The sequence below is a fragment of the Ammospiza nelsoni genome, chromosome 5, assembly GCF_027579445.1.
Source record: "Ammospiza nelsoni isolate bAmmNel1 chromosome 5, bAmmNel1.pri, whole genome shotgun sequence".
Lineage (NCBI taxonomy): Eukaryota > Metazoa > Chordata > Aves > Passeriformes > Passerellidae > Ammospiza > Ammospiza nelsoni.
Genome location: NC_080637.1, coordinates 2,254,922 through 2,282,110, shown reverse-complemented (window position 1 = coordinate 2,282,110; position 27,189 = coordinate 2,254,922). Strand labels below are relative to the sequence as shown.

The window sequence follows — 27,189 nt, the reverse complement described above, 5'->3', positions numbered from 1 at the left end:
TAAAATCTTCAATTCCATCCCTGCATGGATCACTCCCACAAAATCCTGAGGTGTTGGACACTCAAAGAAAGACAATTTGAGGTTATGCATGAATCTTTTTTGGGAAAACTTCAGCAGAGTGCAGGGCAGCCCTTCCATGGTCTACAGTAGCCATGATTTTAAGGGGAATTTCAGTCAGAGAAAATCTGGGGAAATCCCTTTAACCACCACTTGTTTCCAACTCATTTTGGCCAGTTTCTGGAGACAGAGATCCCATTAAAGTGGTCAAAAAAAGTAATTTCCTCCAAGGATAGCCGAGGACAGCGATCGTAAGAGGTTGTGGTATCTCCAGCCCTGGAGGTCCCCAAAGTCCCCCAGTCAAAGCCCTCACCAACCTGCTCTGAGCAGGTGCTTGGACCTCCCAAAGCCCCTTGCAGTCACAACAACTCCATAAATATGGAAATCCAGCTCTGCTATCAGGGTGAAAATCTCTTTTGGCTTGTAGATGTGCAATCTGCTCTGCAGCTGGAGGTGAAATTCATCTTGTGGCAGGAGCCCAACAGAAAGAATCACAGATTAGCTCTGTCTTCTTTCAAATCAATGGAAAATAGCTGGGTTTAGCTGTGTTTATTAGATCTCCCCCATCACTGCTGCCTGAGATTGGCTGCCTCAGGCCATAATGAGTGCAAGATTACCATTTTTTGAAAAGCACAAATAACACACGCCAGCCTGAGACAGACCATGAATAAAGTTCCTGGAAAAAAAAAAAATCCTAAAATATTCTGTCTCTCTCAATCCAACAAGCCTGGAAACAATGTCATGGCACAGGCTTGTTGCTGTTTCTCTCACTGCTTTAAAAAGTTGTGTCTGTGTTTTTTTTGAGCTGGGGTTTGTGGGAATTTTCCTCAGGAACCAGCTTGATCAATCCTATCAAATGCTCATTTTGTGGAATTATGAGCTGCAGTACCCAAACAGGATGAGTTTGATATTCAAAACCACTTTAATTGTGTCAGAGCAATGAAATTTTTTGAATTTTGCTGCCACAAATAATCTGAATTTTGGTCTCACTGTCAGGTGATATTTTGGTGGTCAGGATCAGCAGGAGAGCAAAGAGGGGGTGAATATGGAGAGCAGGTTTTTCACTGGGCAAAGTTCATGATCCAAGTGAAAACAGCCACAAGAAAAGGCAGAAAATCTGATACCAACTGACTGACAGCTGATGCTGCTACAACGAAAGCCAAACTGTAAAAATCTACAGATCAATATCAGATTTTGGTGATGCTGAAGCAACTAAAGGACTTCAAGGATGGTCTCTGGCAGTTGCTTTGAACACCAGGTGAGAGCAGTGAGGAGGAATCAAAAACAGCTGAGGATATAAAAAATTCCTGATGAAAAACAATGTATGTATTTGTCCGGATGAGTGATAAGCACTGAATCCAAGCAAACTGCATTTTACACTCAGATTAGGTGGAGAACTCTGCCCAAATTTAATTTAGGGAAATTAATTAATTTAAATTTAGGGAAGCAAGAGAGGAAACAAGCTCTGAGCATGTTTAAATCAAAGGAAAGGGAGAATTTTTCAGTGATTTTCCAAGAGTGGATCCCAGCACGCCCTGAGCTCAGGAATGCCTCCTGAAGGAAAAGCAGCCACAGCTAAGGCAGCTGGGCTCTCCCTAAAAACCTGCTCAGAGTCAATCCAGGACCCAGGAAAATGAAAGCATGGCACAGTGGAGTTATCAGCACCAAACACATTGATCTGCAAGTTTAAAAATCACAGCATTGCTCTCAATGAGGTAAAATCCACCAAATTCCTACAGCTGGCTGAAACACGAGGCCAAACAATTCCAACACAGATTCGTACAAACCTTCCTCATCTGTAACTGGGTTTTGTGACCTCTGAAGAGGATTCCCAGCATTTCCTGGCTCCTTTTTCCTGCATTTCTCATGGGTTTGGTTTATTTCCCACTGGCCATTTCTATGTCTCTCCTATCATTGAAGCCAGAGCTGTAATTCTGCATTTCAGCCATCCACAGCTATTTGGGGGAATGTTCTGTCCTACAAACAGACTTTTTCCCACTCTAACCTTTATTTTTCCTTCCCATTCCAAGTGTTCCATTGTGCTGCACTCCTGCATTTCTCCAGACATTTTCCTTTTTCCCAGACTTTTAGTTGTTTTTGTGAGTTCACTTTATGTCACACACACTGTCCCCTCTGTCATGGTCATTTCTTGGAGTAAAATCTATGAATTAAACATTTCCCTGTGTGGGGTTATAAAAGGTCTGCCAACCCCTGTACCCATCCTGGAATTTGTTTTTAGGATGGAATTCACCCTGAAAAGTGTCCAGGGCCAGGCTGGATGGGGCTTGGAGCACCCTGGTATTTGGGCGATGTTCTGTCCTACAGATGGATTCTTTTCCATTGTAACTTTTATTTTTCCTTCCCATTCCAAGTGTTCCATTGTGCTGCACTCCTGCATTTCCCCAGACATTCCTCTTTCAACCTGAACAAACTTCTCAGGTGTTTTTGTAGTTCTTGGAGTAAAATCTGTGAATTCCAAATTTCCTGTAGGAAATTCCTATGTAGGGTTATAAGAGGTCTGCCAACCCTGTACCCATCCTGGAATTTGATTTTTTTTAGGATGGAATTCACCCTGAAAAGTGTCCAAGGCCAGGCTGGATGGGGCTTGGAGCACTCTGGGATGGTGGAAGGTGTCCCTGCCACGGAAATCAGCTTTAAGGTCCCTCCCAACCCAAACCACTCTGAGATTTACAAAGAAACCAAAAATTAGACCCACAAATTCTCTGTTACAGACTCGTGCCATGCCCAAATACCAGCTCACAACTGACAGAAGGATTTCACACTGTAGTTTTTTCAAAAAGCCCCCAACACAACCATTTCATTTGCAATTCTCCTTCACTCCTCACAGCAACAGGTCCAGCTGGATCAATTCCATCTCTGTATTGATTCCCCAGCTGGCTGATAACATATGGAAATACTTGTAAATTCAGATTTTAGTATTTTGCTTTATAAAGCATGAGAGCATTGAGGATGAACTTGATATAATCAATATTTTTTTCTCCTTTTTCTCCCTCCAAGTATAAAAGTGACTCTCAAAAGCTCCCATATCTTTAATCTGGGCAGCTACAAGAGAAACATCCTTTTTGCTACTATAAAATCTGGAATTACCTCATAGGGACAACTCTCTCAGGCATAGAGTGGGATTTTTGGGCTTGTCCTGTGCCAGCAGGAATTTTATTTATGGCACCTGCACCCTGAAATTCCCCATTAATTTTGTCTTCAAATTCTTTAAGCCTGGGCAAGTAGAGGAGTAAAACACTGCCAGTAAACTCAGTCACATAAAAGGAGGTTCACATGTCTGCAAACTTTTAATTGCAGCAACTACTGCAGTAAAAAGACATCAAATATCCCCTCAAACACTGGCACTTAATCCTTGTTCTGTCAACCACTGGTAAAACTCCCACTTCAAAAACATCCCACATGCTGCATGGTACAAACACACACAGCACTTTACACTTGATTTTCCAATATGAAAGCACAGGTCTTGTAAGGATTTTTCAGTTTTTTTCATGAAGTTCTTTCAATTTTACAAGTACCTGAAATAATCTCTTGTCAGTTCATGGCAACAATTCAAAGAAAAAAAACTCACTGATGTTTTCTGAATTTAAAAGGGTCATTTATTGCTTTTAAAAAGGCCTTTAAAACCCCCCAATTTCTGCACATTTTCTAACAAAAGGAAGCCCAACCTCTACTATTATCCAATAACTCATCTCACCTATGCACAGAATTATTTTGTTTTGCTCAGTTGAGATCCCACTGAAAAACTCCACAAGAGATTCTCAAACCATCAGCATTCTGCACATTATTTTAAACATATAATTAAAGAAAGTTTCTAAAAACTGCAGTGACAGGAGCAGCAGAAACTCTTCAGTTTCTAAGGAAGGCGGCTCATGGAAGAGGCAATGAACACAAGGCTGGGCTGGATTTGTTTCATTTGCTGGATTTGGGGGTGTTTGGCTGCCAAGCAATTATTTGGAAGTGTAAAGTCAAAAATACTGCACCTGTTCAGAGGAATTAGAGGGACAAGGAGAAAAGATATCAATAGTTTTTCATTTAAAGACAGCAAATGGAACAGTTTCAGCTACAGGGAACTGCAGAAAGTAAGGACAGACTGAGCTCCTGAGCTCAGGCACACAGGGAATGGCAATCCCTGAAAAAGGCTCTGATTTCACACTGGGGCTTTTCTCTTATTCCGAAACAACTCTGATTTTCCTTTCTAAAGAATGAAAGGAGGGGTTGGGTTGAGTTGGGAGGGACTTTCAAGATCATCTCATTCCACCCCAGCCATGGCAGGGACACCTCCCACCATCCCAGGCTGCTCCAGCCCCAGTGCCCAACCTTGGCCATTGCAGGGATCAGGGGCAGCCCCAGCTGCTCTGGGAATCCCTTCCCAAAATCCCACCCCAGGCTCCCTCTCCAGGGAATTCCCTCCATTCCCAGCTCTCCCAGCCTGGCATTGGATCCATCCCCACCCCGACTCCTCTCTAGGAAGGCATTTTGGGGTCTGGGGGCTTCACTGGCAATCTCAGCACTCCAGGAAGGGTCTCCCTTCCCTTTGCCATCCCCAACTTCCATAAAAATCCCTGGGGATGGATTCTGAGTGTCCCAAATCCCAGAATGGTTTGGGTGGGAAGGGCCCTTCAAGCCCATCCCATTCCAATGCCACCATCCCAGGCTGCTCCAGCCTGGCCTTGGGCACTGCAGGGATCAGGGGCAGCCCCAGCTGCTGTGGCAATGCCAGCCCAGGCAGGAATTCCTCATTGCCAAGATGCCACCCATGGCTGCCCTCTGGCAGTGGGAGCCATTCCCTGGGTGCTGTCCCTGCAGGTCTTGTCCCCAGTCCCTCTGCAGCTCTGCTGGAGCCCCTGCAGGCCCTGCAATGTGCTGGGAGCTCTCCCTGGATCCCTCCCTGCTCCAGGGAACATTCCCAGCTCTCCCAGCCTGGCTCCAGCCCTGCAGCAGCTCCATGGATTCCTCTGGATTTGCTCCAGGTGCTGCTGCTGTTGTCCCCAGGGCTGGGGCAGCTCTGCAGGTGGGGTCTCACCTGAGAGGAACACAGGGACAGAATTCCCTCCCCTCTTCCAAAGCAATCCAGAGCTTCCAAAAAGTTTTTTGTTTTTGTTTCATTGTGTCCCCTTCCAGCTTTACCTACTGAATGCAGAGCTCCAGAAACCCAAAACCAGCAGGAGATTGGAATGAGAAAAAGAGGGAAAATCTCCCTATTATTGCTGTAATCCCAAAAAGCCACACACACATCCAGCCCCAAACACCACAGAGAGGGTTTGCTGAAAACTGATGCAGAAATTATTTCAGTATAACCCAGAACAGTCCCTAATATTCAGTTTTGTAGCTGCATTTTGCTGTTTCACTGCACAGCAAATCCACGTGAAACAGGAGCTGCCCTATATGAAAAACAACAATTCCTCATCTTAAAAGCTGGAATCTGATCCAGAAAGGGAAGCAGGATGCACACATGGCAGACAAGAAGTGCCAGAAATGAGTAAATAACCATTGAAAATCACGCCCTCACAAGTTGCTGAATAAAATGGTTACAGGAAAAGATTGCACATTTTAACTGATGTCTCTGGATAATGAATTGTGTGCTGCCTCCTTGTACAGATTTTTATCAGAGAATTTACTCAATATCTGCATGGTTCCACTGCTCTTCTCTTGCCTGCTCAAAGTGAGGCAGAGAAAAAATGGTGAGATGAGAGAAAAAATGGTGAGATGAGAGAAAAAATGTTGAATTTCCCAAGGGATGAAACAGAAGCAGTTCCATGAAGCCCTGGGATGGAATTGCCAGAGAAGCTGTGGCTGCTCCTGGATCCTGGAAGTGTCCAAGGACAGAGCTTGGAGCAACCTGGGATGGTGGAAGGGTCCCTGAGTTGGACCTGGATGAGCTTTAAGGTCTTTTCCAACCCAAATTCTGATTCCATGATTCTCTGAACTCCTGAAATCCACAGGAAGCTTGGCATGAAGAGATATCAGAGCTGGCATGGAACAAAAATGATCTGCAGTGCTTTTAAAAACACATATGGTACCACACAACAGAAAATATTCTGCATTATTGTCTCAGTTCTGTGGCAAACAGAGAATATCTTCTTTGGGCTTTAAGTTGATAAATAAATAGACGATTTTTGTTGCAGGAAAAAATCTCAGAACTGGATTAAAGTGGTAACAGATATGAAAAAGGTAAGACATTGAAAACAATGATAACAATGATAAAAGGTAAGACATTGATAACAATTAAAGCAATGATAATTCTGAGAATCAGACAAATCTTTGAACTCCTCTGTCAAGGTTCATTTGGATTTGCTTCCTAATTACCACAGCTCTGCTTTGCTGTTTCCCTGTGCACAAATTCCCTGAGTGATCCTGGCCTGCAAAGGTTTAAACTCCCTGACATGGAGGGAAAAACCCCAAGATTTCTAAAGTGGCAGGAGAGCATCTCCTGATTTCAAACACATGATTATCCCCCTCTATTTCAAAAGGCAAAGCTTTTGGGGGCCCAGCAATATGCATGTGAATAGATCTGCATTGAACAGTCCCAGCTCTCAGGTATGAAAATGCTTTTTGGTTCCAAAGGAGGGAGATCTGGGCACTTTCATTTCTCCCTGACACACTGAAGGGGCTGAACATGCCACCAGCATTTCTGAATTTCAAAGGGTCATTTCTGTCCCCAGTCCCAGCTCTGAGGGTTCAGCCACTTCTGCTGGGGCAAATTCCCAATTTAAACCAAGACCAACAGAGCAAAGCTGGGCCTATTTCACACCCAGAAACAGAACCCACATAAAGGGTGGAAAAAAGTTCAACCAGAATAAAAAAAGATAAGAAATTCCCACCTTGCAAGGATTAGTGTAAAAACGGTACATTACTTTTCCAGGAGGATCTCACAAGTACAGAAACTTGATTCCATCTCATCTCTCCTGTAGGAATGGGGGGGTCAGAGATTTTAAAGGAAACTTGCAGTGCCCAAGACCAATTGGTTTTGCTCTTTAAAGCAAAAATTTGGCTGCAAAGAAGTTGTCACTAGGCTTGTCACCAAGTCCATTACTCTGATTTTATCTCCTATTTTCCGCCATTTTCTTCCTACAACTCCCTCTAATCATCTTTAATGATATTTCTTTCTCCCAGTTTTAAATTCCTTGTTTCAGTTTTGACAGAGTTTCACAGAACACAGAAAAATGCAGAATTTTGCCTTTTGTAGTGAGTTCTCAGGGCAGAAGAGAAACTTTTATTTAAACTCTCATTCCTGTGGCCAAGCCTGGCCAAAGGTGGGATCTGTGTCACAAATAATGTTAGAAAGAGCTGGTGCAGCTCTCTTCTCTCTGCACCAAAATCCCAGAATTTTGGTGCAGCTCTCACTGTGGCCAGACCCTCCCTGATTTTAAGAATGTTGCCACTGGACACAGCCACAGGGTTACATAGTCAAATCCCATTCCCCAAATCCATGGGGTCATATAGTTTAGTCCCAAAACCACAGGGTCATTTCTCCTCAATCACGTTGGGGTTACCATTTGTTGTCATATATTGTAAAGGTTCCATATCACCAGAGTTTTGTACCTCCTTGATGTTTCTCACAGGCATCTCCTCCAGCACTGACTGTTCCTTGTCCTCACAGCAGCCATCGAACTCCAGTTCCCACCAATCCACTCTTTTATACCACTGCTCTTACTGGCTACAGCTGTGGCCTGTTAACATCAGGCCTGCTCCTGATCCTTAATAACTAGCTCAGCTGCAGCTCTTTAGGGGCAAAAATTACTTTCTATATCACCTTCATTTACCCATACTGTATCCCCCTACAATTCCCCCTTTTTCTTTTAATTACAGAGTTGCAGCATTTCTAGAAATATATATTCAAATAAATTAACATTATGACATATTCATATATTTCATTCAGAACCAACAGTTATACAGATGGTCAGATATCATAGTACAACATATATATTTCTAAATGTTGGTTCAGTTTTGCAGCTTTTCTCAGTCCACAAAGTAGTTATCTTCAAAATCTTTTATACACATATTTAATAAACATTAATAGCTACAATTGATATATTTTACCACTAGTTTAGTATTCAAGTCCTTTTCCATGAATCCACAGGGCTTTATTTCCTAAACTATTTGACCCCATGGATTTCCTCAAATCCATGGGGTCATATACTTTAGTCCCAAAACCACAGGGTCATTTCTCCTAAATCACATCGGGGTCACCATTTGTTGTCATTACATTGCAAGGGTTCCATACAGAGTTTCACACCTCCTTGATGTTTCTTGTAGGCATCTCTTCTAGGCACTGACTCTTCCTCATCCCCACAGCAGACAACTGACTGCAGTTCCCACCAATCCACTCTTTTATACCACTGCTCTTATTGGCTACAGGTGTGGACTGTCAACATCAGGCCTGCTCCTGATCCTTAATAATTAACACAGCTGCAACTCTTTAAGGGGTAAAATTACATTCTATACTCCCTTTATTCACTTATATTCTATCCCCCTACACCTCAGGCATTGTAAAAGCTGCATCTTTTACACAAAGCTCTCCCCAAACCCAGCATCCTCTGTGTTTAAATTACAGAAACAAAAATTAAATCTCTTTTTTTCCTGTAACACAATTCATATGGAAAAAGCTGGGTTTAAGTCACAGATTATTGTTCATAAACCTAAATGGACTTCCCAAAAATCTACTGCTGCCAGATGTCAGTGGTCCCATCTCCAGCTCCTCTGGCTGCACAGATCCCTCTCTCCCACTGAAGACCAAGCTATTAATAAATTGTTTTTCAACTTAGACTGGATTGATCATTTATTTTCAAAATCCCTCTTCCCATCATTTACTCATTACCCGCCTCCTCTTGATGTAAGAGGACAGTTATTGCCTTCTGCATTTATTGTGCTGGCAAACAGAAACTCTGAGCAGCATTTCCTGGGGATTCTCTCATTTATCTATCAGTTATGGGACTGGACTATTTTTAGGGGCAGGAAAAATTAAAATATCACTCAGAGTGACAGCAGTGAAAATGAAGGCAGTGAGTTCTCCTGTAATAAAGGAAGAGTGTTCTTATGATTTCCATGATTTCAGCCATTGGGTTTGAAGGATTATTTACAACTTTAAAAAAAGGCATAAATTCTCATAAACATTATTGCTTTCTAATGAGACTAATTACTAACTAACACTTAGGCAGAAAGGGACTCTAATCATAAAATCATTAGGGTGGGAAAACCCCTCTGAGGTCATCGAGTCCAACCATTCCCAGCACTGCCAAGGCCACCACTGCGCCATGTCCCCAAGTGCCACATGCACAGGGCTTGAAATCCCTCCAGGGATGGGGACTCCACCCCTGCCAAGGTGGGCAGCCCTTTTTGGGAAGGAATTTCCTTAAAATCCCCCCTGAGCTGCCCTGGCCCAGCCTGAGGCCGTTCCCTCTGCTCCTGTCCCTGTTCCCTGGCTGTGCCCTCCTGGCAGGGACTTGTGCAGAGCCACAAGGGCCCCTGAGCCTCCTTTGCTCCAGGCTGAGCCCCTTCCCAGCTCCCTCAGCCCCTCCTGGTTCTCCAGATCCTTCCCAGCTCCCTCAGCCCCTCCTGGTTCTCCAGACCCTTCCCAGCTCCCTCAGCCTCTCCAGACCCTTCCCAGCTCCATTCCCAGACCCTCTCCAGCCCCTCCAGGCCCTTCCTGCCCTGAGGATCCCAGAGCTGCCCCCAAGGTTCCAGGGGGTCCCTCAGCAGTGCCGGCTCAGGGGACAGTCCCTTCCCTAACCCTGCTGGCCCCTCCATTCCTGCTGAAATCCAGGTGCCAGCGGCCTCCTGCCCACCTGGGCACACCTGGGCATGTCCAGCCACTGTCACCAGCACCCCCGGGGACATTTCTCCAGGCTCAGACCCTTCCCAGCTCCCTCAGCCCCTCCTGGTTCTCCAGACCCTTCCCAGCTCTGTTCCCTTCCCTGGACCTGCTCCAGCCCCTCTGATTTGAGGTCCCTCAGCATGGCCAGCACAGGGGAATGGTCACTTCAATTTGGAGTTGTAATCATTTCTAATTATGTTACCTCGATTAAGAAATCCTCCCTGAGGGTTGCTTTAATCCAACATTAACTTAGCGCAGTATTTGTTCCCAAACTTCAGCTTGTGATGGGAAGATGGTGGGAGGAGAGAACAGAGCAGGGTGAAGCAAAAGCTGCTTATTCATTAACTTCCCATATGTTAAAACATTTTGCCATATCCTATGTAAAGTGATAAACACAGCTTTTAACATTCAAAAAATGCCTTCAGTTTGGTCCTTTTTGCCTGTTTAAAACGTTTCCATCTCGTGACAGCTTTTTTTTGCTCTGTAAGAAGGAGAAGGGGAAAAGCTCAGATGAAGCTACACTCAAAAAAAACCCCACAGTCACCAGGGGGGCTGAGGAAATGCTGGAATTTGGACTCAAAAAGTGACTGGTGTGGATAAACTTGGCTTCACTCCCTCCAGAAGAATCCTCTCCTGGAGAGGATTCTTCTCCTCTCCAGGCTGGGCATTTCCAGATGGTTTGGAGCACCCTGGGTCAGTGGAAGGTGTCCCTGCACAGGGGGTGGAGTTGGATGAGCTTTTAGGGGCCTTCCAACCCAAATTAATCTGTGATTCTATAAAAACATCCCAGCTCCAGGGCTCTAAGCTATCAGTTTCCATCCAGATACCATCACCCCTTGGGCTTGTGCTAATTCTTCCAAAATAAAACCATGGAATAAAGTAATATTTTCCCCTGAACTTTCTAAACCTTTTTTTTTTTTTTCTTTTTGCACACGCTGGAGAAATAAAACCTGCAACAACCTGAATGAAACTGTGGTTCCACATTAAAATGATCAGGTGTCTTAGTGCACAGCAGGAAAAATCCTGGAATATTGGTTATCACGGGGTTTTTTTGTTCTCTATAAAGACACACATACATAATGGAAAATAATCTATATACAAACATTTAGGGAAACATCAATAGCTGCTGTTCAGCGTGGAACAACTCCTCATTTTGTTATTAAGCAGCATTTCAGCCTTGCTATTGATTGGATATGTGATAGTGAAAGATGAGACTGAAGCAGGTATTTTTCATGGCAAACATGAAACTTCTGCATTTTTGGTGCACTTGGGGGAAAAATGCATGGCTGAGGTGTGTGTTTAATAATAAACATCTTAGCTACTTAGTCAGAAAGGGTAAATAGAAGATTATGAGGAGGAAAAAAATGAAATCAAGGCTGAGACCCAATTGTTCAGAATAGTGATTGTGGCTGGGCAAGATATGGAGGCAGAGCATTAAATCCAGCACTCCAGCCCGGGCTGTCAATCAGGTGGAGGTTTCAGATATTGTAATTGGTAGCAAGTTTCCTAATCTCAACCTGCCAGGCAAGAAGCAATTCAACAAAAGCTCTGTCCCCCAAACAGAATGAAATCTGAAAAGAAGAATTTTCTAATGTTGGCAAGATCACTGGGTGGGTTGACAGCTTTATTATGCTAAACTGACAAAAACATTACGTTCTGGTCAGTGCTAAAAAGGGTGGTTTTTCAGGAGCAATGTGGAAATACAAAGCACTGGGAAAGTCTGATGAACTCCTACTTTTATCTCCCTGGTGCAGCACATGAGCTGAGACATAGAAAAGTCTCCTGGCCCAAGCACAAAATGAGAAATTAATATATCTTGATTTTCTCCTCAGGTCTCCCACTGCAGTGATTTGGGAGAGCTGCAAGAAGTCACAGTGGCAGCTGAATATCCATTTAGAAAGGAAAAGGCCCCACTAACTTCACAGAAATAACACAATTCATTAACAATGAGATGATATGGCAGTCAGTGGAATTCATCACATGGAAGCTGTAATGTATTTTATTGCTTCTATTGGAAAAGTGCTTGGAAATGGAGTTAAAGTATTGACTCTGTGTGTGTGGGTGCATATATACATTTATTTATTTGATACAGAAAGAGAAATAGAGCCAGGCAAACAGAAACAGGACACTAATACCAAGAGAATCTCAAAAATAGGAGCAGAGTGGGAATGATGGAACTATTTTCTTTCAAACCACGGATATTTAGGGAGTATTGGATTAATTCCATGCCTTCACGGGAACGAGAACACCAGGTTTGTTGAGCTGTCCCTGCCTCTTCCCTAAGTGCTCATCAGCCAAAATAATTCCCTACTTGGCTGGATGCAGCCTCAAGTCTCCAAACATGCACCTACATCCCTGCTAGTTGGCTTTGGAACGTGTGAAGGAATGCACACAAATGTGGGGAGAGTAAACATGTTTGCTCTGGCAAACACAGACTTATAAACACTCTGAGAGGTGAGAGCAGAATCATCCTCTGCTCATGGAATTCTCCCTGCTACAGCCACGTGAGATCACAAAGAGTAAACACACTGATGACTGAACACAAATAGAAACAAAAAAACCCCTTTAAATTGCTAAATTACCTTGTAGGGAATGAAAATGTTTGTGGTTATTATCCTGCTTTGTAGCAGTCCCCTCTCTGTTATCTCCATCTTGCAAACTGCACTTTACAAAAAGCCCAGCAAACAGCTTCTGATTATTGAGTTGTTGAGATCTGAAAAGGTAAACAATGCTCTGAAGCATCTGAACAAATGTGGGGCTGGCACTGCTGGCACCTGAGCACTTGTGCTGATGAGAAAAAGCCAATTCCTGGCTGGGAAGCTGCAGATCAGCTCCTCAGCTCAGCACTGGGGCTATCACTGCAGAGCATGTTGGGCCATCCTAAGCCTTGAATAGAAAAAGGAAGAGATCATTAAGTTATAATTTCCCCACACAATTGGTATAAGCATTTCCTACCAACAGGATTAGGATGAATACAAGATCCCAGAATAAAGCTGCTCAGCAGTGAGGATGGCAGTTTAGTGTCTAGTAAATTTGATTTCTCTGAAAATCCTGACACATCATAATAGCAAAATCCTATTTACTGTAGCAAGCAGGATGGATAATACCATTTAACACCTGGGATAGAATGTGCCATCAGCTCAGAGCTTTGTGCTCTGTGTGCTCATCTTACCTTAAGGTTAATGCTCCTTGACAGCCTCCATGGAAAGCAGAATCCCCAAATTAAGTGCAGAGCTTGGGATTTGCAAATCCTTCCTCAACGTTTAAGGCAGGGGGAAAAACGGGTGCAGAGAAGTGGATCAACATTTCCTGAACTCGAAGTCTGCATTCCCAGGCTGGGATCTGCCACTGAGCCCTCTGTGGGGCACAAGTGTCCCCACACAAAAGCCACTACAAGAACTGTCAGAGCAGTGAGTTCTAGGCTGTTAAATGTGTGCTGAATCCAAGGTAACACTAAAACCTTCAAATTCCTACACAATGGCAAAATTGTGGAATTGTTTAGGTTGGAAAAGCCCTCTGAGATCATCAAGACCACCAGTGAGCCATGTCCACAAGTGTCACATCTTCAAGTTGTTTAAATCCCTCCAGATCCAAGGTAACACTGAAACCTCCAAAATCCTACAAAATGGCAGAACTGTGGGATTGTTTAGGTTGGAAGAGCCCTCTGAGATCATCAAGACCACCAGTGAGCCATGTCCACAACTGTCACATCTTCAGGTTGTTTAAATCCCTCCAGGGATGGGAATTCCACCTGTGCCAGGGTGGGCAGCCCCTTTAGGAAAGGAATTTTCCCAATTTCCAAACTTGCCCTGGCCCAGCCTGAGCTGTTCCCTCTGTCCCTGTTTCCTGGACTGTCCCCTCCTGGCAGGGACTTGTGCAGAGCCACAAGGCCCCCTGAGCCTCCTCTGCTCCAGGCTGAGCCCCTTTTTTCCAGGCTAAGCTCCTTTCCCAGCTCCCTCACCCCTCATATTCCTGCTCCAGGATAATCCTATTACCTCACCCCACAACCACCTTCACACCAAACTGCTCAACACTTAAAGTATTTCCAGGAGCACAGAAACTTGGCTCCAGTGGAAAATATTATGATTAATATGGGGATCCATATCTTGCTCATTCACACTGATAAACTAAGTAGTTGTGTCATACAGCAGGGTATTAAAATTAATTTCCTTCTGCTCCCATGACTTGGGGCAGGATTCTCCTAATGATGCATATTAGCATTAGGAAGCAGTGCAACATGAAAATAGCTGGGTTTGCTGGAGGAAATTGGAACTGGGGAGTCCCATCAGTCTCAGAGGCAGAGCAGGAGCAGACACAGCTCACTGAGTGTCTGTGTGATGCCAAAACTGCAGCAAGAAGGAGGAGAGGGTCATGTGGCCTTCATAAAATGTTGTAAAGCAAAAAGCAAAGAGGTGGAGGAAAAGTGGGATGGCAGCTGCTCTGCATGGAAATTGTGTGTAAGTGTTGATGGGGAATGGAAGGTGCACAGAAAAGGGACACTGGAGATGCAGAGCTGGTTATGAATAAAGTGTATGGACACTGGCACTGAAACCAGGGAAAAATACTGCACCTCTGCACTGAATTAGAGGGACAAGAGTATTGCATTTGGGTTGCCCCCAGAAAAAGGGAGGAATGATGAATGTGACTCCATGTTCTCAGAAGGCTAACTTATTATTTTATGATACCATATTATAGAAAAGAATGCTGTACTAAACTATACTAAAGAATACAGAAAGGATACAGACAGAAGGCTACAAAGATAATAATGAAAACTCCTGACTCCTTCCAGAGTCCTGACACAGCCTGACTGTGGTTGGTCATTAAGCCAAAACAATTCCCATGAAACCAATGAAACAATCACCTGTTGGATAAACAATCTCCAGCCACATTCCAAAGCAGCAAAACACAGGAGAAGCAAATGAGAGAATATTGTTTTCCTTTTTCTCTGAGGCTTCTCAGCTTCCCAGGAGAAGAATCCTGGGCAAAGAGATTTTTCCAGAAAATGTGACTGCCACACAAGAGAGTGAAGATATCAACAGTTTTCCCTATAAACACCTGGAACAGCTTCAGTTACAGGGAAATGCATCAAGAAAGGATAGAGATCTTGAGCATGTGGCACATGGGGTACCAATGTCCTTCCTTGAAAAGGGGCTCTGATTTCACACTGGGGCTCTTCTGTATTCCAAAATAATTTGTTTTCTCCTTAGAGAGTCACAGAATGGCTTGGGTTAGAAAAGACCTTCAGGATAACCCAGTGCCACCCCTGCCATGGCAGGGACACCTCCCACTGTCCCAGGCTGGCCTTGGACATTGCAGGGATGCAGGGGCAGACTCATACCTGAACTGTTATCTACAGCCCATCATAACTACTGTAATTACCATATTCATGTTACTGTTCTCCAGTCACTCAAAGTCAGTGCATTACAGTTTCAGCTAGAAGTTGGTTTTCAGTTTTCTTGCAGTGGAAAATTCTGAGCCCTTTTCTCTACTTGCACCATTTGCTGCCTTGTTTGCCTGTGCTCTCTTTGTGCTTGGTAAAAACATCTTCTTGTTTGGGGTGGGTTTATCCTTTGCTCTAAGCCATAAAAACCCCTTCTAACAAACACACCCTTTGCCTCCTTGGTTATCCAGTGACACTGGCTCAGCAATTCTTTTCTTCTATATAAAAACTTGCTTCCATCTCTATCCCTTCACCAGACTCTACATTTAAAAATCTTTCTGCCAAGCACACATATCTGTGAGACCTTCTTGTCAAACTTTCATCCTTCCCAACAAACTGCCCTGACCCCTGTGCAGGTCCTTGCACTTGTAAATAAATAATTAACACAGTGTGGGGCACAAAATCTCAGTGACTTCAGCACTGTTTTATCTCTGGATTTTGCTGTATTCAAGAACCACCTTCCTCCTGTGGGTGGATAATGAAAAACAGAGACAAATTCCCTTCCAAGCCCCACGTGTGAGCACCTAAATCACAGCTGCACACCCCAGTCAGATGCAGAGCAGGGCAAGGTTGTTCTGGAACTGCTTTGTTCAACTCTCTGCTCTTGCTCTGCTGCTGTGGAGCATGTAATAACTAATAGCTTATGTGCTATCTTTGACCTAGAAACACTGGCAGCTGGTCGGGGAATTGCTGGGTTTTGGGGAAGTATCAAAAGGTTTTTAGCACATAAACCAAATTTATGAACAGTTATTCCCCCTGAGAATAGAATTGTTGATGTTTTACTATCGCAGCTGTCACTTGTGCACAGTTATTTTGTCCTGTATTAATACCCTGTAAAGGTTGAGCATCTTCCCTCAGTCACTGAAATATTTTATAATTGACAGGCTTCATCTGGCACTGAATATGGATAATTTTCTCCATAAGGAGCACACTGTGCTGACACTAATCTGTTCTGTTGTCATCTCCCTTTATTATCAACGTCTGCATTGTTTTTTCTGCAGCACCGAAGAACACAAATACGAAGCTTCTAATTGAAAAGGCTAAATAATCAAAAAGCCAATTAATCATCGAGATGAGCTCTGACACTCCATGATGCAACAGCCAGAAATACCACATAGGCATAACTGAAGTGTTTTTAAAGTGTGCTTATTTGATGTGGGAATGATCTGAGATTGTAATTAGCATTCTTTGTCACAGGTGACAGACTCAGATTGAACATTTCTTCATCCTGACACAAATTCTCTGAGCTCCACTTGCTCCCACCCCACCTCCTGTTCCAAAATTCCAATTCTGCTGAGCAGCCCATGCTCTGTCTCTGTGCACCTTCCACTGAAATCAGGACAAGTTCAGGAACAACAAACCAGCCTCTTTCCATGCTCTGTCGTTTCCACACCCATTTCCATCCCAATTTTCAAAATTCCCAGCACAGAAGCTCCCAGGTGACCCCATGAGGGAAGGTGGGATTGCAGGAGCTGTCACCCCTCTGCTTGTCCAGGTTTGCACTCTGAAATCTCCACCTCTCTGAAGAATTTCCAAGTCAGATTTGGAACACAGAGTTGGCTCCTCTCAGAGCTGGAACAGCACTTGTTTGTGTAGGAGAGAGATGAAAATTTACCTTGATGACAACGTGGAAAAGGAGAGGATTTTACCTCAGAAAGAGGAGTCAGAATGAAAAGAGAAGGCTTGGAACCACAGAAACTCCACTCTGAATGCAGAGCAAACATCACCCATGGTATAAAACAAGGAATTCAGGGATTTTCAAACCAAGCAGAGAAACCAAGAGAGGGCAGGATTTCCTATTTCACATCCCCTGGGGGTGGCACTCCAGCAGAACTCAAGTGAAGTTATTTAAAGTTCATTATCCCCCTTGCACAGCACAAAAATGTATTTACACACATTGGAGTCTTCACTGACAGGAGCAAGTGAAGCCACTGTGCCAATGACCTACATGAATTTGAAAAATGACCAAGAAAAACATCTAAAAGGATGTAAAAGGTAAAAAAAGGTGAAAGAAAAAGCTGTCCAAGACTCATGGTTTATCAGACACCCTTTGCCATGAATTATTCCACACTAGGACCCCAGAAAAGTCTAGTTTGGATAAAATCCCACTGAAGCTTTTTCCTCTAACACCAAGCCAGTTATGGGAGAAAAAGGAAAGTGCTCTGTGTAGTTTTTTAGTGAAGGATCTTAATTTTTAATTAAAATATATGAAATAATTTAAATATATGTTTAAATAATGCACCGATTTAGAATCATTAAACTGATTTTCCCTCATCCTTTCAAGCTCTTTTTCATTGCCAAGAACATGGGACTTCATTAATGTCATCTTCACAAAGAGAGGACAAAACACTGACACGTATCAGTTGTACCCTCGATTTAAAATATTAATTAAGACCAATTACACACCCTGATAATTTATGCAACATGTTCTTCCTCCTAATCCAGACAAACAAGGGGTTTTCTTCTGGCCTGCTAAGCTGCATCAATGAATATGAATCTTGTTAGCAATTTTCACAACCAACTAACACAAAAAAATCGGAATTAATCACCAATATATAAGCTCAGGAAGAAGGCAGAGGGGTAAAGGAGGGAAATGTATTCAGGCTGGAGGTTACAACCAACCTGGGAGCCAGGAAATGATGACAGCAGTAATTATTTGAAATTAACATCCTATAAAATAATACCCTGTAAAGAATAGGGATGTTAACAGCAATATGTTAAGCCACTGTAAGCAAATCCCACAGCTTCCCAAGCTGCTCTCCACAGTTTAATTTCAAGTCTGTGATGAGATAAAGACACAGAAGTGCCTTTTAAACATGGTATAAACTTGGAATTAAAATTAAACTCTCCCTGTACTGATGGAGGAATAACTAATTCCACCCACTGAAAGCAGAAATTCACTATGTCCCTTCACACTTCACTTTTTTTTTGTTGTTATTTTAATTTAAATTATTTTACTTGGTGACACTTCTTCATTTCCACTGGCTCTTCATCAGCATTGGTACAAAATAACCTCATTATTTCATTTTTCTGCCTGTAATTACCGTGACAGATGAAATCCCACAGCAAATGTGAGAACTTTGTTAGGAAAGAAAACAAATATTCTCCCATCAAACCTTCCACCTTGTCAATATTAAGCCAGAAACAGCAGCAGTAATACAAAAATAACCCTTCTGGCCAGAATTTTAATCTTTCTCTCCTTAAAAAAGTCATCTTGTAAATATAACCAGGAGGAGAAATTAATAGAAAGGGAAAAAAAGGGGGAAAAATGTGCATTAAAAGGGAAAAAAAAAAGATTTTACCCTCTCTTCCAGCCGAGCCAGCTGCTCTTTGTAGTAGGCATCGTGTTTCTTCAGCTCCCTGTCCTTCTCTTCCAGCTGCCTGGCCTAAAAAAAAAAGGAACAGAATAATAAAAATACTGACAATATCAAGGATATTATTCATAGTTCTGAGCTTTTTCCTCCCCTCCTCAACAGCTCTGCCCGAGTTTGCCCAAATGGATTTGGAACCATCACCAGAACGCACCAGGCTGGGGTTTATTTTTGGTTTTAATTTGAATTAACTTGGCAAATCACTTCTGAATTTAATAAAACCTAATTCTAAACAGGTGGATATTTAGGAAAACAAAATCCTTTTCTATATTTGCTAAAAAGTGCATCCAAAACTCTCCTGTTCTGTTTAATTAGGAATCACTCCTCTGGAAACTCCCAGATTGCAGTATTCACTAATACCATAGAATCCCTCTCATGTCCAATAACCTAAAATAATACAGAATAATTTAAAATATTTATCTTTTCAATCCCAATATGACCTGAGTTTTCTTTTAAGAGATACTGCTCCCAGCAAATTGATGGTTTTGGCTTTTTATCTGCAGTATTTTCCATTTTCTAGGATTAAGGGGACTCATTAAAAAATAGAAAATACATTTAAAAAGCACACATGCACAGAGGAATTTATTAAAAATATATAAAGCTCTAAGTCCTGCAGTGTAAATAGCAGACAAGTGATTTTTAACAAGCTATGAAGGATTTAACACCTAAATTATCAATGCAAATACTTTCTAGGTTCAGCATTTTTTAATAAAATATCTTTAGTGGCTAATAATTATCTAATAAAGGTCATTACAACAATTACACCACATATTGTAGAGATACAAGATTTGATTCCCTTTATCAAGACTAAATTTTTGGGTTTTTTAGCAAACACCCAAGGAATACATTAAAAAGTTTGGATTTTCTTGTTTTCTCATTCAACTCCTTACCTTTGCTTCTATGTCCTGAAGCATGTAAAAAATGTTAAAATTCAAATTAAATTTATTTTATCATCGTGAACAGAAAGAATGCAAAAAAACCACAAACCCCTCCACATGCATTTCAGGTGTATCTGGAAAAATGCAGAAAACTCCTTGGAAATTGTTGGGGTTTTTGTGCAATTTCTTCAAAAATACCCAAAAAAAATGTATTTTGGATGAATTAAACTCTGTCTTCTGGCAGCCTCTCCCTCAGAATTCCGTGGAGCACATGCCCTGTCCCCCAGCATTTAAATCAGCCTTGCCTCATTAATTACAGCTTTTCCAGAGCTCGTTCCATGAATTATTCCACAGCCAAGTTCTCATGTTCTGCATTGGTCATGGTTTGTGTCTCCTTGCAGACAATCCCTGATGGTGTCCCAGATGCAGTGCTGACAGAACTTCTAAAATTCACTGCAGGTTTTGTGTCCTCCAAACCATCCTCTCCCAAATATGGATTCATGGAATGGTGTGGGTTGGAAGGGAGCTGAAAAATCATCTCATTCCAACCCCAAAACCTCCCACTTCCCAGGTCGCTCCAAGTCCTGTCCAACCTGGCCTTGGACACTTCAGGGACAGCCAGAGCCTCTCTAGAAACTTGTGCCAGAACACCTCATATTCCAGATCTCGTATTCCAGATCTAATATCCCGTATCTCACATTTCATATCTCATATTATATATCTCATTTTCTAGATCTCACATTCCATATCTAATATTCTAAATCTCATATTCCAGATCTTACATTCCATATCTCATATTCCACATCTCACATTCCATATCTAATATTTCATATCTCATATTCCACATCTCATATTCCACATCTAATATGCCATATCTCATTTTCTAGATCTCACATTCCATATCTAATATTCTAAATCTCATATTCCAGATCTTACATTCCATATCTCATATTCCACATCTCATATTCCACATCTAATATGCCATATCTCATTTTCTAGATCTCACATTCCATATCTAATATTCTAAATCTCATATTCCAGATCTAACATTCCATATCTCATATTCCACATCTCATATTCCATATCTAACATTCCATATCTAATATTCCCTATCCTACATTCTGTATCAAATATTCCAGATCTCATATTCCAGACTGAATATTCCACATCTAATATTCCATATCTCATATTCCACATATAATATTCCATAAATAATATTCTAGATCTCATATTCCATACCTCATATTCCACATCTAGTATTCCATATCTCACATTCCAGATCTCATATTCCAGATTTCATATTCCAGATCTAACATTCCAGATCTCATGTCCCATATCACCTTCCATCTATCATATTCCAGATTTCATATTCCAGATCTCATATTCCATATCTCACATTCCATATCTAATATTCTAGATCTCACACTCCAGATCTCATATTCTAGATTTAATATTTCATAGCTAATATTCTACATCTCATATTCCAGATCTGATATTCCATATCTAACATTCTACATCTCATATTCCAGATCTAATATTTCATATCTAATATGCCAGATCTAACATTCCGTATCTCATATTCCGTATCTCACATTCCATATCTCATATTCCGGATCTAAGATTCCAGATCTCATATTCCATATCTCACATTCCAGATCTCATATTCCATATCTTCAAGGCATTTTCATGGGTACCTAACACAAATATTCCATGTTTGACCATCCCATGATCCCCAAAGCACAGAAGATCTCCAGAAGATTCCTGTTGTGCAAAACAGGTCAGTGGCAAAGAAAAGATAAAATTAATATTCCATAAAGCTCAGGAGAACTCAGTTAAGGTTGAGTTCTTACATTCCAATGGTGTTCCCCATGATTCTATCCAAGAGCTGGAATTAAAACTGACTTTGGAAAGGCAATGGGATGGAATAAACCCAGGGAAGAACCTCCAAACTGGATTCACTCACCCCATTTCTGCCAACTCACGAGGGCACAGCTTTGCAGGGTGTAGAGCACAACAGGTCAAGGGCACAGCCACAACAGAAGAGACAAAACCCATCCTTATCCTCCAGGATTTAAGCTGAGTTTAATCTTTTTCCTCTGTCTTGCTGTGGTCAGGGAATGCAATAACATTTATCCCAAGGATATCCCTCAGAATGGAAGATTTTGCCCCGGAAATTTGATTTACTTGGGAAGTTGGGTTCATTTTTGGGTTTGGTTCCCTGTGACCCCTCAAAATAATTAATCATCAAACCAGCTGGATTTTACTGCTCTGCAGTGACACTGCTAACTGTGCTGATCTGTCACTGATAAATTATATTATATTATATTATATTATATTATATTATATTATATTATATTATATTATATTATATTATATTATATTACATTAATCGTGTATATGTATATATATACATACATATAATATGTATATACACTATATATATTTTTATAGTACATATACTATATATAATATAGTATATATATATATAGTATATATAGTATAAAATGCTACTATATATATATAAATACTATATATATGTAGTATATATAGTATAAAATGCTAAATAATCTATTTATCCAAAGGTTTGCTTCCCTGTGTAGTGAAAGTAACTGGAAGATTTGGTTGGAAAGCAAGAAAATCAGCAAAAAAGAGTTTCTTCCACCCCTAACACTTGTACAGCAACGCAGACACAGCAAAGTTCAAATGAATTAATAATAAATAAAATTATTCATTTATACAGGAGACTATAAATATGCCAGTAAAGGAGAACTGAGAGCCAAAATAAAAACCTGTAAAGTAATATTATATTTATGGGGCTGCAGCAACAAGATCCTTGTGAATGTCAATGAGCTGCAAGAAAATAATTAAGAACAGCCATGTTTTCAATTAGCTGAATGCTGCACTCCAGGTGTAAATGAGCTACTGGAACAGGTTGGTTGTTTCTTCACAAAAAGCTCTGACAGACAAAACCTTTGCTTGGGTGTTTTCTAAAGAAAACCCGCCCAAATTTAATACCCAAATCACATCACTAATATTAAATACAGGTTCTTCACAATCACAGGGAAATTGGACCAAGATTTAAAGGCCAACCTGGGGTTTGTTTTCATAGGTAGCACCTGGACATGGACAACACTTTTCCAGTGATGTTTTCAAAGGTAGCACCTGGATTTGGACAGCACTGCCAGGAGGTGCCATCACTGGAAAAATGGATTTCTTCCCTACAAAAAAATTCCAGGAATCACCTTGTACCTGACTGCAGGGACACCTGCAGAGCCATCTGGGACAAAACCAAACCCTGGATACAACAAAAACACATTTATTTTGTCCTCTGTGGGGCAGAACAGAACAAATAAGCAGCTGGTTGAAAATCTACATTTAATAATTAAATGTAAAAAATAAGAAAAGGAATCTATTGCTGGATGCAACAAGATTCCAAGTGTGCGTGGTCATAAATTGTATTATTTAAGGTGAAGATAAAAAAAAAATCATTATCAGGTGATTTAATGTAGGTTTGTAGGCAGATTTCAGACTCCTGAAGCCTTTGGCAGTCCCAGGTTTGGAGAAGAGATATTTTTTTGTGTCCCTCCAAACCAGCCTCTCCCAAATATGGATTCATGGAATGGTTGGGTTGAAAGGGACCTGAAAAATCATCTCATTCCAACCCCAACAACTTCCACTATCCCAAGCTCCAAATTCATTAGCATCCCAAAAATTCACAGTGGAACTGCTGACATGGCTCCAGTTTGGGTTTTTCTGGGAAAAGAACGATCTGCTTCAAAATCAGAGTTCAGTTTGAATTAATAAATTAACATCAGCCAGGTGAAAGTCCCTTGAAAGTCTTGCCTCAGGGTCATCTCAGTGAATTTCCCAAAATCAGCCTCATCATCCTGAACACAGAGAACATCTCACCAAACATCAGGAAATGGGGCAGGTGGACACCAAGGGACTGGTGACCTCCCAAGGCACATCCAAGGATTCCAGACCTGGCACTGGGGCTGGGGGCTGGAAGAGCTCCTGTCCCATCAGGTTTGTGACTGAAGATTTTCCAAAGGAAATGCTAATCACAATCAGGGCTCCTCTCCTGGGAAAGCCCACATGGAATATCTGCAGTCTTGGGATGAGCCTGAAGGAAAAATGAATGGATTAAAGGTTCAAAGGAAGCGGTGGCAGCTTCCCACACCATCCCACAGGAGATCTGCTGGCAGCTCAGGATGGGTGGGATGCACCAGAACAAGAGAGATCTCAAAACATCATCTTCATCATCTTCTCAAAACATCATCATCTTCTCCAAACATCATCTTCTCCAAACATGATCTTCTCAAAATATCATCTTCTCAAAAGGTGATGTTCCCAAGACATGATCTTCTCAAAACATCCTCTCAAAACATGATCTTCTCAAAGCATCATCTTCTCCAAACACGATTTTCTCAAAACATAATCTTCTCAAGACATGTTCTTCTCAAAACATGATCTTCTCAAAACATCATCTTCTCCAAACATGATCTTCTCAAAATATCATCTTCTCAAAAGGTGATGTTCCCAAGACATGATCTTCTCAAAACATCCTCTCAAAACATGATCTTCTCAAAGCATCATCTTCTCCAAACACGATTTTCTCAAAACATAATCTTCTCAAGACATGTTCTTCTCAAAACATGATCTTCTCAAAACATCATCCTCTCAAAACGTGATCTTCTCAAAACACCATCCTCTCAAAACATCATCTTCTCAAAACATCATCCTCTCAAGACAACATGATCTTCCTCCACCACATTGTTGGAGGTTTTCCATGTCTTTTCCAACCTGAGGTTTGCTGGATGAGCATATCCATGGGTTAGAGCTAGGTGTGAACTCCAGAGCTGGGAATTCAGGTCCAAGTTGTGAGTGTCACATTATAAAATAGTTTTTGGGCATTTCATAAATCATGGTTTGGGCTGGAAGGGACCTTAAGGATCATCTCCCAAATCCCTGCACAAGCAGCGACATTTTCAACTCCATCAGGCTGCTCAGAGCCCTGTGCACCTGACCTTGGATGCTCCCAGGGATCTGACATCCTCTGAATTCCTCTCCTCACCCCTGTGCCTCCACATTTCCACACGAATAAAATCAGATAATGCTTCATAATTTGCATAAATTATTACGATCAGCAAAACTACTCTCCTCTTCCACTGCATGGAGTGTCAAAGGAAAAAAAATTCCCAATTTCCACATTTCATGGATGTTGAACTGCCCCAGTTTTAATTTTTAACCTTCTATTTCAGCATATAAATACACTCATCATACTGAACAGGCAACACCAGGAACTTATGGATATTCTTGGGAACAGATGCTGGTCCCTTCCCCCTCAAAGAATTCCTTTTAAATTAACATAAAACGCATAAAATCATCCCTAAGCACAAAAAAATCATGTGAACGCATCACTTGAAAAGAGGGATGTTCATTTCCACTTGTGAAGGTGGAGAATTGTTAGGAATTGGAAATGGCAGCACCAATAATGCATCATAAAACGGAGTCTTTGACAAGTGTAATTAAAACAAGCTTTTGTAATTACCACTAAATGTGCTACAGTACATTTTCTAAAAATAATGAAGTCCTAAAAGAGTGAGTCGAGCAGATAAAAAAGATCACATTGAGAGGAGGAGGCTAATGGAGAAAATTAAGAAATTGAATTTGTGAACAAGTAAGGATCTAGTGTAGAACAGAAGATGTGACAAGAAGCTTCATTTACTGAATCTCATTATAGACCAAAGGAGAAAAACACAAATATACAAATGCCAAGGAAAGAGTTAGAGATTCCAATCCTCATGTGAGTCATGGGAATACGCACAGGAAAACCCACAGGAACGTCACTCTCCACCAAGGCAGAAATTCACTGAGGTTGTTGCCCCAATGCTTTGAGAAGGCTGAGCTAAAGAGAGTTACAGAATTAATTAGGGATTCATTCACAGGATCTCCTCCATGGCTGCATCTTGGGCAGCACCAGAGCCCAGCCAGGGCTGCACCCAAGATGACCCAAAACGGCCCCAAAATGCACGAGCGCTGCCGGGGTCTGTCCCTGGGATCAGCTCTGCTCCATTTGCACCTTGCAGTTCATTGTCCCATTGCAGCTTTAGCCCAGGCAGTCCCACCCTGCTTGTTTTTCTCTCTCCAGCCCACGGGGTTTGTGCTCCTGGGCTGAGATTTGGGGCATTTGTCCTTGGTGCCCAGCTGGAGCAGGAATTGTTTTGTCTCCCTGCTCTGTGCACACAGCTCACCATCCCATAATATGAAGCCCAGACCCACACACTAAAGCAGCACAGAATGGGAAAAATAGAAAAGCTAAACCTTGAGCCATCACCCCAACAAGAGCTTCTCCTATGCCAGAATAAAAAGCTGAGCAAGGAAAACCTCAGAATCCCTCAGGCTGGAAAAGCCGTCCAAGGTCATCCAACCCAAGCTGTGACTGATCCCCACCTTGTTCCGAGCCCAAAGCCCTGAGTGCCACCTCCATGCATTCCTTGGACACCTCCAGGGATGGGGACTCCAAACCTCCCTGGGCAGCCCCTCCAGGATGTGGGACACTGGAGGAGGAGGAGGAGGTGGATGATTTAGGGAGAGCAGACACAGCCAGAGAGAGCCCTGAGGTTTCTGCTCCAACAGTGCCAAGAAAGAACGACTGAGGGAGCTGGGGTTGTTCAGCCTGGAGAAAAGGAGACTCAGGGGTGATCTTATCACCCTCTTCAGCTTCCTGAAGGGTGGCTCTGGTGAGCTGGGGGTCGGTCTCTTCGGGCAACAACAGACAGAACAAGAGGACACAGTCTCAAGCTGCACCAAGGGAGATCCAGGCTAGAATTAAGGAGGAAGTTCTTCACAGAAAGAGTGGTCAAATACTGGAATCATCTACCCAGGGAGGTGGTGGAGTCACCATCCCTCGATGTGTTTAAAAAATGACTGGATGTGGCACTTGGTGCCATGATCTAGTTGAGGTGTTGGAACTTGGGTTGGACTCAATGATCTTAAAGTCTCTTCCAACCTAGAAATTCTGTGATTCTGTGATTCTGTGATTCTGTGAAGAGGCCACAGCTGGCACCCCAGGGCTGCATCCAGCTGGGGTTTCAGAACTTCCCAGCCTGGAGACAGAGAAGCTCTGCTGAGCCTCCTCCACCTGCAAGGGACATGGCTCATGGAGGAGAAGCAGCAGGAGGGAAGTTCTGAGTCACCACTCACTCACTTGAGAGGACCCCGGGTTCTTCCAGCCTGATTTATTTTATGATCCTACCCCAAAACAAGCCAGAAAAATCTCACATTTCTACCAAATGACCAGAAATGAACAATTACAGAATCCCAGCCTGGTTTGGGGTGGAAGAGACTTCCAAGATCATCTCATTCCAAGCCCTTCCACCAGCCCAGGTTTCTCCCAGCCCTGTCCAACCCATCCTTGTACAATATCAGCACTGAAGAAAAGCTGCCACTTCTCACCAAGCTCCCAGTGAACCATCTGCTTAGCTCAGCTTCAAAACAACAGACTCTGAAGACTTGATTTCCTTGCAAATAAAAATTAAAATACACTCATGACTATTCTAGTGATTAGCAACAGGCAGAAAAGCCTCGTGTTTCCATCCAACCGTG

At 42.2% G+C, this 27,189-nt stretch overlaps 1 protein-coding gene across 2 annotated transcripts in view; it reads right to left on the bottom strand.

Annotated features, from left to right (window-relative positions):
- Positions 1–27,189, bottom strand: part of CHCHD3 (coiled-coil-helix-coiled-coil-helix domain containing 3) — a 160,143-nt gene that overhangs the window by 40,115 nt on the left and 92,839 nt on the right. For both annotated transcript variants that reach the window (XM_059471937.1, XM_059471938.1), the window contains exon 5: positions 18,635–18,718. In XM_059471937.1, coding sequence (XP_059327920.1) covers positions 18,635–18,718 — 84 coding nt within the window. The remainder of the gene's footprint in view (positions 1–18,634; positions 18,719–27,189) is intronic.